At 43.5% G+C, this 17,344-nt stretch overlaps 1 protein-coding gene across 15 annotated transcripts in view; it reads right to left on the bottom strand.

The window, feature by feature from the left end:
• Positions 1 to 17,344, bottom strand: part of EYA4 (EYA transcriptional coactivator and phosphatase 4) — a 671,943-nt gene that overhangs the window by 311,291 nt on the left and 343,308 nt on the right. For all 15 annotated transcript variants that reach the window (XM_085612271.1, XM_085612267.1, XM_085612263.1 and 12 more), the window contains one exon: positions 394 to 443. In XM_085612271.1, the coding sequence (XP_085468397.1) occupies positions 394 to 443 (50 nt within the window). The remainder of the gene's footprint in view (positions 1 to 393; positions 444 to 17,344) is intronic.

Genomic DNA, 17,344 nt, shown 5'->3' with positions numbered 1-17,344 from the left:
AAAAAGAAGTGTAAGGCCAACAACAAAAAATGTTCACAAGAGACGTTTTTCAAAGCCAGCACACCGTTGGCGGATTTGGACATGATTGTCTGTAATTAAGAAAGTATGTTCAATCAATTCAATTTTTTCAGGGTTGAGAAAATTCTATTCCCGTACCATTTGCAGCAACGAGTGAAGAGAACCCTACCCCTTTAATCACATCTGCTTTTTTGTTAATTCTGCTGGCGCACTTTAACAATATTTTTTAGGAAACGTTTTTCATGCTTATATAAAATCGAGCAACATTTTTTACTGGATACTGTCTAGAAAATACTCAGATATTAAACCGGCACATTTCTTCTTCAACAGTGATCTATTCAGACAGAAGTCACAGAACACTTTACATTTGTTTACCTGGAGTTTTGAGGCTCTGAAACATCTGATTCTGTGCACGTTTTCTTTACCTTTGAAAGAGAAAAATACCTCGAGTTAACTCAAATATGTCGAACACTTCCTTAAATCACAGTCCAAACTAATTTTCAGTGCATTTAGAAATCGAGTTTTACTAACCACGTTTGCTACCAAATAGTTCACACATTTTCGAGCAGCAGTATACGGAGTTGCACAGTAGGTTTCATTATTATTATCACATGAACAGCTGCCAAAGACACTTACCAAGGCCGCATTAGCATGTAAAATGCTGCTCGGTGGCTTGGGAATAGTCCAACCGAGGAAACAAAGAAACCAAAGAGCTGGGCCTTCCAGTTAAGAACTAAAATCACGCCGTTCTCGGCCAAGGACAGAAATGCGTTCCCACTGGAACCGCTTCTGTTTCCTGAGCCTTAATAAACTCCAGACGCACGCGCATGAGCTGGGTTAAGTATATAGCTCATAAATTGTTTTTTTTATGCCATTCATTTTTGAGGTTTTTCATCTGCCACTACGGAACCAAAACACCACCTGGACCTTCAAGTTAGAGCCAAGCAATATAAACGGTTAACTAGTTAATTAATAACAAATCCTTAATAAATACAGATCCTATACTGATACAACCAGCCATTCTTGCTCTACACTGCAATGGCAACTAGCTGAAGTCACTCATCTAAAAATATAGCAAGAACCGTCATGATGTGTGAGATAACCGATTTTAAGCACTTATTTAGAAAGCCTAGTAGCAGCGAAAATCTCCATGGTGATCTTATTATTGATAACAAGATGCATGTGGGCAGCGGATTATAGAATTAAAAATCAACCTCTGAGAGCCTTAGGAAAGGTGAGCTGAGGTTTAATGTCTGGAGGAAAGAAAGGGCAGGAAGCCAAACTAATGGAACCCGAAGAATATCACCCAACTATTAATGCCCAACTATTACCACCGAACTATTACCATCTGACAATCAACACCCATCTATCAATAGCTCACAATCATCACCTGATTAGAGAATTACTCGATTATTCATACAATTATCATCATTGGACTACACTGTTATCACCACACTACAGACTTATCAACTTTGTAGGGCCACCCGACTAGACGTCAACCAGCAGTCTATTCCTAGAAGGCTGTTCTCAGCTAGCTCCTATCACCAGGCTAGATCACCACAGGAAGTTGACTATCATGAGCCGCCGACTGCACTATCATGGAATGTGTAAACCCTTATCAGCAGACTACTGGGCATCCCTGAATACTGCTAAGATCAAACTGCATTATTTGGTATGAAATTGAAATGAATAACTCCACAACATGCAATAAAAATTAAGAAAAATTTAAGTTTAACTCTAAAGTCTGCCACTCATGGAAAGAGGTTAGACGTGTATGGCTTTAGAGGCAAGGCAAGGACTAAGGATGTAAACCCCTTCCATAAAACAGTCTGTAGCGGTAACAAAGTGTAGCATACTGTAGGAGACCATTATGGCCAGTATGCAATCAGCCTAGTGATATTAATACCCCTGTGAATGTTCGTTTTAAAGTAAATTAAGTCCAAGAAAGCCATAACAAACATAGTATGGCAAACCAAAATATAAGACTGCATTGATGCAACTACAACTCCTAACAAAAGTGATCAAAACCCAATTTAAATGTGATAAATAGACCGCTGGTCTATAAAATGAAAGTTTCAAGAAACAGTTAACTTCTACTACATACTTATAAGTACTGTACTGAATCACTGTGATATAATGTGTACTTAAATAATGCATTTTAAACTTATTTGCACATTGTGCCCAAGTTCACCTGGGAGGCAGGATACTGCATATCATCCCACTGATGTACCATGGTCCAGTATAGGAGGATGCTGGGTCTAACATCCTGTTCACCATATTTCTTAATAAGGAGTATACTCACCGAAGAATAATGCAGTGTGGGTAATGTTGACAAAAACATGGTCTCTCATAGTAAGGAATGCCCAGCTACAGATATGATAAAAATGCCACTGGAAGATACCTAACCAAACTAAGTATATGTTCACCAGTCAGATGCCGCTCAATCCTCCAGGAAACATTATGATCAAATGTTCTACTGAACTCCTATTAGGCCCTTCAATAATTCTGTTTTCAACCACTACTTTTGCCTATGTATCAATGAGATTTCATAGCAGGTACCAGTGGGAGAGTCCTACAACTAAAGAAGAGAATTTTCCAAGCCCTTTCTTCACATAGCTGAGTAGAGAGCTTTTCTGAGAACCATACAAGGTTATCATGTCCTAGAATTGTTTTTAAAGAAGGGCGGCTTCAAAATGTATCTACATACGCAACAAAAATGCCACTGGAAAAAATCAATACCCCATTTTCCAGGGAGTAGGTGAAAAGGGCATCTTCCGTTCAGCAGGTTAGTGTGGCCTTTTGGATAATTGGATGAGTAATCGTGAAAGGGTATTCTGCAAAATCAAGAACTCTCAGCAACAGTCTATTCCCTGTATCTCTAACCCAAGCAATGCAGCAGGGATGACCTTCACTGTGTATAGTCCAGTGGCTGTGAAGCGGTGTTACATTTTTTCTTCTTCTTTGAAACAGACACTAGCAACAGTAACATTGTTCAAAGACACAAATTTACATCAAACTCTACTTTTAGAAATCAGCTGACAGGCAACAGAAATGGTATCCACAAACGTTGAAATGCACCAAACTCAGTTATAGTACAAAATAGAAGAAACAGTCTTCTTTCTGGTGGTCAATTTGTGGATAAGGGCATGTAGTAATATTTTTGTATCGAAAGCATAACACATCAGGTAGTATTCCGTATATAATTTACCAGATTCTCTGAACTTTGTTTTTAACACATAGCCAGTATATCATTGAACAATAGTAATGATACTAAAGAAGCGTGATGCTTTAATGCAAACATTTAACTGTATATTTTAATTCCATGATGATGCAGGAGTCTTGATTTAAAGAAGGCTACTTACTGTCAATGGCCCTAAGATTGTAAAACATGGGAACTAACCCAAGAGCAGTGATAAGCAAGGGCATGAATAGCATGACAACAATCCTGTCTTCTCAAATCTCCACGTGTCCAGACTTATCTTCTATGCTGAACACCGACGGATACATTGACCTGCTACAGAACAACGTGGCTTGCTTTAAGATTAATCCCCCCCCACCTGGAAATGCCTTCCTTTCACATGACATATGTGCTGAATCATTCATTTTCTGGAAGCGTCCCCGGGATATGAATTGCCATTACTTCCACAATGGGTACCTTATTTCACATCATTCAAAAGAGAGCTCAAATGCTTTCTCTTCTTTCAGTAACTCCCCCTTTCCCCTCGACCTCTTTGGTGTTCTCCTGCTTACATGTCCTTGAATCTCCAACAGATATAAAGATCTGTATGGGGGCCTTGATAGGACTGCCTAATATCCCCTTTATCCCTACGTTTTTGACTCATATACTTTGTGATACAACTGTGCATAGATGCTGTCTTATTCTTTTTTTTCAGTTTTTACTTTTTGCTCTATTATATACTAAGGTTTAAACTTTGCTATGTGAATCACTCTAATTCTCCTGGACCTTCGAGGCGCTATTCAAAAATAATAAATAAATAAATAAATGCTTGTAAAACACAATACATCCTCTAGGGTGCCTGAACAAACATGAAACAGCAAACAAGCGGAACAAATCCTGGTCGACCTCCAAAATGTTCTGTGCATGAAGAGCACCAGGCCTTCTCCTACCCCAGACTGAAAGCTGTGCCAGCACAAACAAACAGCTGGTGTTTTTGTCTTGCTCCATCTAAATAAGTCTGTTATTCCACCCAACAAAAGCAAATCATTGTCTGGCTAGGTTAGCTTTAAAAGGGGCATGGCACACCTATAATACACGTCCTAATTTCACAGACACAAGGGCGTCTCTTGGAGGGAAGAGACCTTTTCGGATTTGGCAATGTGGAACCTAAAACCGTACAGTCAAAATGTGCAAATCTGTCACTTTCTAGCGGGAACCCGAGACCGATATTTGCTCGGCAAAGGCGCAAACCTCCCACCCCCATGAAACACAACATAACTGGCGCAGTAAAAGTTGGTTAGACCCGCCAAACCTATTCCTTTTGAAATACACAATTAACCACAGTAGAGATCCATCTTTCCCACACAAGTCATTCATTCTTGAATCCACAGTAAGTAATTAAACTAGAGAATAGTAGTCTATAATGAAACAAATCAAGAGATGGGGGAACATTTGCATACACCACGTGAAAAAACACAGGAATGAGTAGCACTTCTGAATAAAAAAAAATAAAAAAAATCGATGTTCATATTTCGATAGATTTTTTTTATTGGAAGGTAATCAGCGGCATCACCACGAATGGCATTTCTGCTGGCGGTTTCCTAGTGCAACACATTCCAAAATATCTGTTTGCAGCATGCGCGCCAACAGAGGGGACTGGTGCCCGTAGTCTGCGATCAGACGGAACCTTTCTCAGGTCTCGGGGCTGATGCCGCGACCCCCTTCTTTGTAGTGGCCCCCGCTCGGCTCTTTCAGCTGCACTTTAGAAGCTTTGGAGAGCGGGCAGTGTCCATTAACCATCTGAGCACCTTATTGCCGGAACACTTGGAGGGCAGCGTGGCATCTGTCAACGCGGACATCTGTGTTTTCACTGGGGAAGAGCAGCGAACGCCAGATCTAAAAGTAGACGTTTTAACTGGACACGTTGTGCAAGTGTAGGGGGCACATTCTGCCAGGGGGTAACAGCTGCCTGGAAGCGTCTGCCTTGCAGACGGGCTTCTCAAACACTCCTATTTACACGGGATAGGTGCAGCCTGCAACTCCCTGGCCAGTAGGTTTGCAAAACACATCCGTACAGGGGAAGTTCGACACAAAACATGCTTTTTTCAGGCATTGGATGGTCCACAATAGAAAATCCCAGAATGATTTAGTCATTTCAAGTGAAATTTCTGTAATCTTTTTCCAACTTCGGCATCTGAAACGTAACCCTTGACAGCCACTACCTTGCTCCAATTTTTTTAATACCCTGCTGATTTTAAGAGAATGAGAGACAGTTTTTTTTACATCTTTTTATATAGCGCGAACACGACCCGAAGGTATTGGAGCGCTGTACATGAGCACCGTATTTACATTACATATTCAGGCACGGAGAGATTAAGTGATTTGCCCAGAATCACAGGATGTGGACGCGACCTCGAGGCTCGAACCCTGTTTTCCTGCACCAAAGTCGGCGGTTTAACCCGACGGACCATAGGTTGCTAACTCACGTAGGTTCAATTTCAGGAGTGCTACACAGAGGTACAAGGTACCATGTGGCTCTCTCCCACTTGAAATGAAGGAGGGAGAATCATGGCGGCTGCCAAGTGTTAAAAGTTGGATAAACTGGAAGTCAATGTAAACACTGGATGACTCGGATGTTGTATTATGTCCCCTCAATACTCAAGCGAACATGCATAGCATCATTTGTTTGTGAAAATTGTTGGCTGCATGTACTGTTTAGTAGCACGAAACGTCTGCCTGGAATGTGTCGGTAAGACATGGCGGCCACTTCACCATTTTAAAGGTGATTGGGACCCGAAGGGGGACCGCGGCGCGAGCCGGGTGTCCCCCTGGGAAGGTTCGCGCGATGGTACAGACCACGCAGCGAATCACGTGTTAGGTAGGGGGCGGGGCTTAGGTTTTTCACCGTTGGGAAGGCGTTTAGGCGGGAAACGAGCGCTGAGGCAGGGAGACGGTCGTTTTTTGTGCCGTTTTTTGCCTCATTATTTATTTAATTGGTATTTAACTAAAGAAGCTGGTCATGGCTGACGACCCAGCTGTTCAGAATGCGCTCCGTGTTCTGTATGAGGCAGGCCGGGTGGACTTACTGGCCCCTGGTGTTCCTGACTTAATGTCTTCAGCTGTGAGGCGCCCGAAGAGAGTGGCGGCGAAAGGTGTGAGCGACGCAGTGGCAGCTTGTCTTCCTGTCAAAGGACGTGTGCAGGAGATGGCCACCAGAGGTGAACTCGCCCCTTTTTCAGCTAAGGATCCACGCGGCAGGCCTGCTCGTTTGAGCTCCCATTCCCGGCTCCTGACAGCGCGCTGCGCCTCTGCACCAGCAGTCACGGTGAGGGAGTCTGGGGAGGTCTCTGTGACTCGGGTGGGACGAGCCCGTTGTCGAGTCAGCGTCAGGGGAGGCGCGGTTTCTAGAAGCCTGCCTGCATCATCACGCAGAGGTATAGGTGGGAAGGGGAGGGGAATGTCTAGTGAGGGTGCTGACATTATGTTTCTTGAGTCCCCTTCTCCTGCAAAACGGGCGTCTTTGAGGGGCGCAGAGTATTTTTTTAACAGACCCGGTTACTTTTCTGGGCATAATATTGACATTGCTCCTCCTGTTTTGTCATTGGGACGCTCTGCAGCTTTGGTGGACTATCCTAGCGATAGTGGTGGGGAGGAGGAGGTTTGTCTAGACAGGTCATCTTTTTCTATCCCTTCTGAGGCTTGTGGGGGACGCCTAGAGAAGGGAACTTATTTCGGTAAGCGTTTTTCAGTTTCTGGGGTGTCCCCTTTACCTAGGGGCCCCCCTGGGTCCAAAGGTGTGTATGCTCTCACATCAGCAGTTGGCTTGGAGCAAGTTACTCCTTCTTGTCTCCCTTTGGGTGAAGATGTGTCAGAGAATGTGGCTACGGTGGTACAGAGGTCATCGGAAGATGCTGGGCCTTTACAGGAAGATACTGTTATTAACTCTTCAGACATTGTCTCCATTTTCCCGGCTTCTCGCCCCCCTCCTGGTCACCCGCAGGTGGATTTTGATTCTCCTTTTGGTCCTCAACGTGGTCAATGGATTTGGGTTGAGCATGCTGTTCCTGACTCTTCGGAGGTGGATGCTTGTAATCATGTCTCTGGTCATGGTAAGTTATCGCATTCTGGCACGAGCGGCGAGGAGGCGGTAGGTTATTCAGTCCAGCAGGCAGCTCAAGTTTTTCCTCGAAAAGCAATTCAGAAACAGGTTTCGCCTTTTGGTAACGTGCCATTTTCGTCAAGCGGATCAGGTGCGGATCTTAATATAGCGGCCGGGCTCTCTAATCGGAGGCCTGTGACCAATTGGGAGTTTTACGATGGTGGGGTGGGTGATGGCGAAATGCCAAGTACAAGCAAGGATGTTTGTGAATCTTCAGAGGTGCAGGGTATTCAAGGTCTGGGTTATTTTGATGGTACTGAAGATGTTTTTCCAGAAAAGGATCGTGGGGGTAATGATTGTTGTTCCGAACATGTTCCTTTCGTGCCTTCAACGGGTGCGGGGGCAACCAATTCTGCTAGTGTCTTACAGAAGTCAAGTGCGGATTTCACGGCGGACCAAGAGCGGCATCGCGATTATCAGCGTCGTGATGATCCTCGGGAATTTCAGAAGCGTACTGCACAACTAACGTCAGGTAAGCCTCATTGGTGGGCTGCTTGTTCACAACCTTGGGTAGGCAAAATTTTGCCGGGCTCGGTGGGGGTGGACGAGTCAAATACATCTAAGGTGTTGGGGGTTGGTTTTGGTGCGGATACAAGGGACAAGGCTTTTCGAACATCTATTTCAGGTAATGCGGATAGATCCAGCAAAAGGTCTTCGTTGGGTAGTGGGGTTGCTGAGGTTGGTCCTGCTGGTTCAAGTCAGGTGAAGGCTACTGCTGGGACTCGGCAGAAGCTTCCTTATATGGGTCCATACATCTGTCAGTTAACACCAAGAATAAGATTTGGCTTCATGAATTTGTCGATATTTTTAAACTCCTTCATAGGGATATTCAAGCCAGAGAGGGGTCCAAGGAGGAGGAGTGGGAACTTTCTAGGCGGCCCAGGGTCCCAAAGTCTATAGAAAATTGAACTGCAGCTTTTTTGATATATGCTAGCGTGTATTGTGAGAGGTATCCGGACAGGGCTATTTCATTGTTTAAATACATGGACACCATTCGTAAGGCACATTTGCAGTTTGGGGGCTATGCATGGCTTAATTATGATGAAGAATTTAGGGCGAGGATCAGTATGTTTAAAGATAAACCGTGGGGTGAAGTAGATCAAGAGCTTTGGCTGCAGTGGATGTCCTCTGCTCAGCCGGTTGCGTCAACGCACACTGCAAGTGGTCTGCCGATTATATATCGGCCCTTTCTGCCTCGCCCCGCTCCAGTTGGGGCGGGGGTTACAGGAAGGGGTCACTTGCCGATGCCAGGGGCCTGCTGGAATTTTAACCGGGGCTCATGCACTAGGCAATTCTGTAGGTTCAAACACGAGTGCTCCCAATGTGGCGGTAGACATGCCATCACCCAATGCTTCGCTAAACAGCCTCAAGGGGGTTCAGGGAGTTTTCCAAGGGGTGGAGGGGGATTCCCTCAACTTATGTCAAAGGGCTCATACCCCAATTAATCTGATGCGTTTGCTGCCTTGGTTGGAAGTTTATCCTGATTATGAAGCTGCGTCCAAACTGTTTTGGGGTTTTAAAGAAGGTTTTCGCATTGGCTACCAAGGGCCTCGTGATCACCGTTGGGCTGACAATCTAAAATCTGCTAAGGAACTGCCTCAAGAGGTGCAACGGAAATTGGAGGCTGAAATTCAAGCTGGTCGTGTAGCTGGGCCTTTTATTCAATGCCCCTTGGAGAATTTGATAATATCTCCGTCTGGGGTAGTCCCTAAAAAACGGGTTGGTGAGTTCAGAATGATTTTACACCTGTCATGGCCGGAAGGCCAATCTATTAACGATTTCATTTCCCCTGAGGATTCCAATGTCTCTTATGCGTCCGTGGATGACGCTTTGAGATTGGTACGGGAGGTAGGGGTTGGTGCAGAATTAGCAAAATGTGATATTCAATCGGCCTTCCGTTTACTTCCTATCCATCCATCGGATTTTGAATTGCTAGGTATGTTTTTTAATGGAGCTTTTTACGTTGACAAAGTACTTCCTATGGGGTGCTCAGTGTCTTGTGCCTTGTTTGAAACGTTTAGCACGTTCCTACAATGGTGTTTTTCGGTGAGGAGTGGCCACACACATGTCTGTCATTACTTGGACGATTTTATGTTCATTGGCGATGCACAACTAAAACAATGTCTTAAAGGTCTCGAATTCTTTCAGGACTTGGCTGAGGAGTTTGGTGTTCCGCTGGCTCCTGAAAAAACGGAAGGTCCTTGCACTAAGCTCGTATTTTTGGGCATAGAGATAGACACGGTAACTATGATGGCTAGTTTGCCAACTGCAAAGGTAGAAGAGATCAGGTCTTTTCTTTTGGAGGTTCTTGGTAAGGATAAGATTGAGCTTCGGCAAGTCCAACGGCTTTTGGGCTATCTGAATTTTGCTTGTCGGGTTGTTAGGGCAGGCAGGACTTTTTGCAGAAGTTTGGGTTTTGCGATGTCCGGAGCCTATCTTCCTCACCACAGAATTCGTCTTACCAAAGCCATCAAGGAAGATCTTCGGGTGTGGATAACCTTTTTGTCAGATTTCAATGGAGTTTCTTTATATTTTCTTGGAGACAATACTATTTGGCAGATACAGATTTTTTCGGATGCCTCTGGAGCACACGGTTTTGGTCTTTTTTGGGAGGGTCGTTGGTGTGCGGAGGCATGGCCACGCCATTGGTTATCACAAGGGCGCAGTATTGCTTTCCTTGAGTTGTTTCCATTAATTGTGGCCCTGATGGTTTGGGGTGTGGAATTCAGTAACAGATGTGTAATGTTCCACATTGATAACATGGCTGTGGTTCAGCTCATAAATAATCAGAAGGCCAAAGATCTAAGGGTGTTGAGGCTTTTGCGTTTTTTCATGTTACTCAGCTTAAAATGCAATATTGTTTTTCGTGCAAAGCACATTCCAGGTGTCAATAATTCAATTGCAGACGCCTTGTCTCGTTCTAATTGGCAGAAATTCCGCAACTTGGCGCCTGGTGCAGACACCTACAAAACTCCAATCCCGCAAGACATCTGGGTGCTGGGGGAATGAGAATCATCGATTTGGTCGAGAAATCGATAGCCCCTGCTACTAGACGCACTTATCTGCAGGCTTGGTCTGAATTTTTAACTTTTATGAGATCACACTGTTTTGAAGGTCCTTTATTGGATTCCAAGTTTTGTATGTTACAGTTTGTTTTATCTTTAGTCAATAAAGGTTTATCACACACAACCATTTCTGGCAAATTGGCTGGGATTTCTTTTTATGGTCAGCTATGGTGGGGTCAAGATTTAGTTGGGGATGTTTTGTTGCGGCGGATGCTCAAAGGTTTGAGCAGGGAGCGGACACAGTCCGGGCCTTTACGAGAACCTATTACTTTTGGACTGTTACAGCAGTTACTAGTTCAATTGCCTTTTTGTTGTTATGACCATTGGGAAGTGTCGCGCTTTCGTCTATGTATGATTTGGTTGTTTTTTGGTGCCTTTCGGGTTTCAGAATTATTGGGGCTGCGAGGACAAATGGGGATTCGGTCCAGTGAAATTGATTTTCAACGTGGGGTGTCAATCAAGTTATTTTTGAAAAAGTCTAAAACTGACCAGTTGGGTAAAGGTGTTTGGGTTAAGTTGAGTGGGAGTGGGGTTCAAGGATGTTGTCCTATTTGGGAATGGGATTCATTTGTAGGTTCCCCTGATTTCATACATGGGCCCATATTTTTGCATCAAGATGGGTCAAAAATTACTGATGCTCATTTATTGGCTCTTTTACGCAAATCCTTGAAGAGGATTGGGAGGGACCCCTTACTTTTTGGGACTCACTCATTTAGGATCGGGGCAGCTACGGAAGCGGCTAAATTGGGCTGGGAGGACATTAAGAGGATTGGTAGGTGGAAGTCTGCATGTTGTTCTCGTTATGTCAGACTATGATGGCTTATCCGTTTGCTTTGATACAGGCTAATTTTTACTTTTCTACCTAGGTCGTGCCATCAATTCTTTTTCCTCAAAAATGCGTACTTGGATCATAGGTCATTCCTTCGTCAAGTGGTCTGCTGTTTTTGCAGAACGTCAGATCTACGGCAGGTCGCTCGGACTTCCTAGCAAAGGCCACGAAGTTCTATGGAAGGGTAACGGTGGGATGAGGTGGAGCAAGTTGTTTTCTACGCTATCTGAATTATCAACTGATAGAGGTTTTCCAGACTTGTTAATCATACATTTAGGTGAGAATGATCTTGTACCTTTATCTGGGTTATCGCTCTTGAAACAAATGCAATTGGATCTAGCAGTCATCAAGAACAATTGGGTGGGTACGTCTCTGGTGTGGACCGAATTTATTTATAGACAACAGTGGAGGGGGGCCCGCAATCATTCAGCCATGGAAAAAGCTCGCAAAAAATTAAACCGTGCGATGAAGATTTTGTGCAATGCAATGGGTATTCAGGTTTTGTCTCATGATAACATTACCAGTGTCGAGTATCATCTTTTTCAGGAGGATGGGGTTCATTTATCCCAGTTAGGTCAAGCCTACTATATGATGGAATTACGGGACTTGCTGGCGGGTTTTTGGAATGAGAATCTTTGGTGTGATCATCTTTTAAAGTAGAGTATGTTGTTTTTTTGAGCAATTTTGTTTTTGGGGGTGGGCCAGGAAAACTCTTTGGGTTTTCCTGGGTGGCGGTTTTTTGAGGGTTTGGATAGTCTGGAGCGGGCTTATCCTTCCCTCTGGGGCGGGGGGAGGGTGGAGGAAAAGCTGGACAGGTAAACCAAAATGGTCAAAAAGGAAATGATGCCATTGGGGCAGTACATGGGGTAATTTATGGTAAATTTTGGTTGGGGTATTTTTGGAATTGTTTGTGGCAAAAATGTTTTGGGAAGCAATTTGATAATATTTACATTGTCTCAATAAGTGGTTCTTAGTTACCTGTCCTAATAAAGTGACCTTTTTTGCTAAGTTAAAATTTGGTGTGGTCTGTCTTATTGCGCGATGGGACCCGGGGGGACCGCGGTGCGAGCCGGGTGTCCCCCTGGGAAGGTTCGCGCGATGGTACAGACCACGCAGCGAATCACGTGTTAGGTAGGGGGCGGGGCTTAGGTTTTTCACCGTTGGGAAGGCGTTTAGGCGGGAAACGAGCGCTGAGGCAGGGAGACGGTCGTTTTTTGTGACCCTCCCTCCCACCCTCTTTTTTCTGTAAAAAAAAAAAAGTAATAAAAAAAAATATATATATATATAAATTAAAAAAATATATATATATATATATATTAATACAAAAAAAAAATATACAAAAAAAAAAAATATATATTTAAAAAAAAATATATTACCTACTGGCGATAGCCAGTAGGTAGTTATAGTTAGGACCACGTTTCCATAGGAAAACCTCAACATTCTATTTTGAATAACTTTGGCGCCGGTCGACGAATCCTCGCGAATTTCTCAAAATAGGTGGGGCGCTACGCTCCGCTCCTACCCTGAAAGTCTCGGGGGGATTCGTCAAGCGGGGGCTGAGATAAAAGGGGGGTCCCAAAACGCGTTTTTCCCATGCATTTTTCCATAGGACCTTTAGAACGAGCTACAGCCCGAATGGCTGAACAGAATTACTCAAAATTTGGCAGAGAGGTAGTCCCTAGGTCAAGGAAGTGCCTTTTGTAGGTTTGGTGTAAATCTGTTCAGTAGATTCTGAGAAAATAGCCTTTAAATCAATATATATATCTGAGCCAGCTTACGGTACGCTTACCGTACGCTTACGGTAAGCGTACGGTGGCGTGCGCGAGCGCGATTCTGATTGGCTCTTAGATCTTAGTAAACATTCGAATCGGCCGAAACCAGGAAGCGGCGGCCGCCATTTTGTCTCTCGCACTGAGAGAGATTTTTAAAATCGGAAGCCCAAAAACATGTAAAGGGGCTGTTTTGACAACTCCCTCCCACATAGTCATGTTGAGGGAGTCCCCAAACATCCCCCAAGTGCAAAAACGGTTTTATTTTTTTTTCGGCAATTTCGCGGGGTACGCTTACCGTACGCTTACGGTAAGCGTACGGTAAAAAAATAAAAAACACTATCCACACTTACCCCACCCCCTGTGCTTTTGGTGGCCGAAGGCCACCAAATGTGCTGGGCTTATTACAATGGAAAAAAACACTATCCACACTTACCCCACCCCCTGTGCTTTTGGTGGCCGTAGGCCACCAAATGTACAGGGCTTATTATAAGGGAAAAAAACTTAGCATTTAAAAAACCGTACTAATTCACTGAAAAAACCATAGGTTTCACACACGTTATAGTTAGGAATTAGCATTTAAAAAACCTTGCAAATTCACTGAAAAAACCATAGGTTTCACACATGTTATAGTTAGTGGAAATTTTACTGATAAAAAACCAATGAAATTGCCCCGTTATAGTTAGCGCAGGCAACTATAACTCACGCGACCGCAATCCTCTGCTGATGACATATGTGTCTTTATGAAAAAAAAATATTTGTAATATATGAATAGCTAAAAATGTATGGAAGAAGACATGGGCAAATAAGTGTCTAAATACAGTATTAGCATCAGCAGAGGATTGTGGTCGCGTGAGTTATAGTTGCCTGCGCTAACTATAACGGGGCAATTTCATTGGTTTTTTATCAGTAAAATTTCCACTAACTATAACATGTGTGAAACCTATGGTTTTTTCAGTGAATATATATATATATATATATATATATATATATAATATATTACTGAATTTTTTGATCTTAAGTCACGTTTAGGACAGGTGACATTTTGTTTCATTTCATGTGTTTTTCTTTCATGCGGTTTTTGAGGGTTTGGATAGTCTGGAGCGGGCTTATCCTTCCCTCTGGGGCGGGGGGAGGGTGGAGGAAAAGCTGGACAGGTAAACCAAAATGGTCAAGAAGGAAATGATGCCATTGGGGCAGTACATGGGGTAATTTATGGTAAATTTTGGTTGGGGTATTTTTGGAATTGTTTGTGGCAAAAATGTTTTGGGAAGCAATTTGATAATATTTACATTGTCTCAATAAGTGGTTCTTAGTTACCTGTCCTAATAAAGTGACCTTTTTTGCTAAGTTAAAATTTGGTGTGGTCTGTCTTATTGCGCGATGTTAAGCCATTTTTTGACAATTAATCCAGTACCAAGATAACTGAGCAGAGGCAGTTAATGTATACAAGAGGACTGTTCCTTCAACTGTTATATCCCGGACATGATAATTTCGGTCTGATCTCAAACTTTTATTATGCAAACAATACTTTTTTTTTACAAAAGCGGGGCTTGTAGGGGAGCAAAACAGTACCTCTTTTAGCTGTCCGTTCGTTACAGGAACATATAAGGTGCAGTAAGTGTTCTTTCTTGCCATGGGAAAATGGGATGGCAAAATGCACTGAGACCAGCCTGCAGTAGCATGACTCAATAAGGATGGCCCGACTACAAGGCAGGAGAAACACTGACAGTGTGCATTGTGTAACACAGCCTTAAAATTGAAACAGACAAAGAGAACAACTCGCTGTACACTGTCAATGGATATAGGTGAACGTGGCTTGTGGTTACAATGGCACCTTAGGAAACATTTGTTCGAGTGCTTTAGGGCTGGTCACCCTCTCTGTCTTTATTAAAGTTTTTCCTGGAATTCCTAATGTACCTCTCCACAGAACAGACAAGAACACCTATTTTTAGACCAGAACACATTAGGACCATGTGACAAGGTGCCAACACTGACATCTATCTAATGTGAAACAACCACAACAAACAAGCACAGGCAACCACATAAAGCATGGTTGCTTTTGATAAGGTGAGAAGAGAATACCCATTTCTTCAGAGCTGGGTAGCCTTCGAGTTTTGTATCTTCTGAAAAAAAGATGATGCACGGTATACACATGCCTAGGGTTATAAAGCTAAACAACACTGGCTTTTACTAATTCTTGCTTTTGGAAATCTGTACAGGGTAATAAATTAACATTAGGCACACCTTGCAGGAATTGTACACAGATTGCTCCTTTATTATGTTTTGTCTGTGGGGGTCAAGCTCTAGAGGATGAAATGTGGCAGTGAGGTTCTAAAAGAGAGCACAGGAGTCATGGAGGTGCCACCTGTGTCACCATATCCCTTTCTACCACTTTGGCACGCCAGCAAAGAGGTCTTTCACTGCATGATGTCACTTTGGTGTAAATATGGTGCATTGATTTAACACCAGACTCAATGTCTATGTCTTCTGGCATGGTAAGACGTCATCTCCACTACCTGGCTCGGTCAAGTGTACCGGATGGGATCATTCACATCTAGAGGATGCAGCCGGTTGTGTGCATGGGTCCCACAGGCAAGGCTGAAGTCTTGCCTGCTGGTTCCACATGGTTGTGACTAAGGGAAACTGGGGTGTGGCACACTCAGCCACAAATGGGTTTCTGGGGTGACTTTTGCAGCAGGGCCGATGCTGACAATCCAATGGCCACCATCATAATAGATTAATAGTAATCCGTGGAGTTACAGAGTAACTGGTTGGTCAGGTTGGTTCTGTGAGGAAGCTGCTTGCTGGTCCTCATTTCTCCTTCCATGGGGTGGCCTGAGTGAAGTAATGCCTGTTTGATGGAAGTATGCAATGACTGGGAATCCCCGTGGTTAACCTCTTCTGTGCCCATGACGAGATAGTCTCGTCATGGAGCACGGTTGCGCTGTGCCCATGACGAGACTATCTCGTCATGAACCCCGCCCGCTAATGTAACGCCCGGCACAGGAGGGGAAAAGGGCGTGGCACTGAAGGGGTTAATGGAGCCAGGAAGGGCGTCTATCGTGTAGATAAAAACACCAGAGGCACATGGAATGTGATGCATGATGCCCAGCAGAATAGCACCTGCAGTTGTTCAGTTGAAAAACTGTGGTGCGGCACACACCGTAAGACACACTTTCCTCAATGAACATTGTGGTGGCTGAATAATCTGGCCTTGAAGGTGGCAAACAGTTTGCACCTTTTGAGGGTGTTTTGTCTGAAAGATAGCTGGAGAAATGGCAGAAGAGCGAGCCTGTGGTATTCTCCATTTTTATTCGAAACAGATGGCTGGTACACTTGACTTTATGATCCCAGTAAGTAATGAGAATTTTTGTGCAGAGTGGTATGGTTTTATGCAGCTTTGCGCCAAAGCCCCTATGTCAAAAATGGTAAATAGGAATTGGACTGGCAGAACAAAGTTTGTGGTGGAGCGTTTCTCTTATATGTGCCTTTATTGTATTTCTACAGTTGTGTGAGTAGTACAGTATTACACTGGTGCAGATCTCCATAGTTAAGTACCAGTATGTTACCATAGCTTCGTAGGTGCCACACCATTAATCATTACATCACAGTCAGTAAATTAGGAATCTTTATATCTCAGATACATTTTTAGTCTTTTACTGCCCAGCTAAGTTACTTTTTTTTTGTTCTACGAAATAGTATATGTGCATATATCTGTGTGAGTGTGTACTACTGGGTAGTAAAAGTTAGGAACTCTAAAGGGTGGAAGGACAAGGATTCATATAATGATAACAATAGTGTTCCAAAATCTGAGTTCCAGGTCTCCAATTAGAGAACTAGAACGTTGTGGTCACCAGGAGCATTTGCTCGTGGAAGACAGGGCCCTCACCCACCCAAAGGTGGCATGCTTCATCATTGGGCCTGCTCCTTATTGGATTTGCACTTTAATGCCCAAAAGGCCCCTAGAGGGGGCTCTTTGCCAGAGATCTTCCCAATTTGCCAAAGTGATACTGGGGATATACTGTGTTTCTCAGTATAATGATGAGAAGATATGAAATAAGGAGTAAACTAAAATTGACTATAGATTTTTCTAAATGAGAATTTAATTGAAGTAACCATATGTATGTTAAGATTAAAAAGTGAGGGAAGCCTAGAAATGAAATGATCGTAGCTTCTCCTAGATGGAAACGGTGTGATCAAATGCATTTTTTTTAGATATGAGTTCAAGGACGACATATTTCATACCTGTATCGTCCAAAGGGATATAGTGGCATCTCTTCAGGACCAAAAAATATGTGTACCTAATCTTCACTTGGAGAGAGT

This window comes from Triturus cristatus, chromosome 6 (assembly GCF_964204655.1).
Source record: "Triturus cristatus chromosome 6, aTriCri1.1, whole genome shotgun sequence".
NCBI lineage: Eukaryota > Metazoa > Chordata > Amphibia > Caudata > Salamandridae > Triturus > Triturus cristatus.
This window is presented reverse-complemented; position numbering and strand designations above follow the sequence as displayed.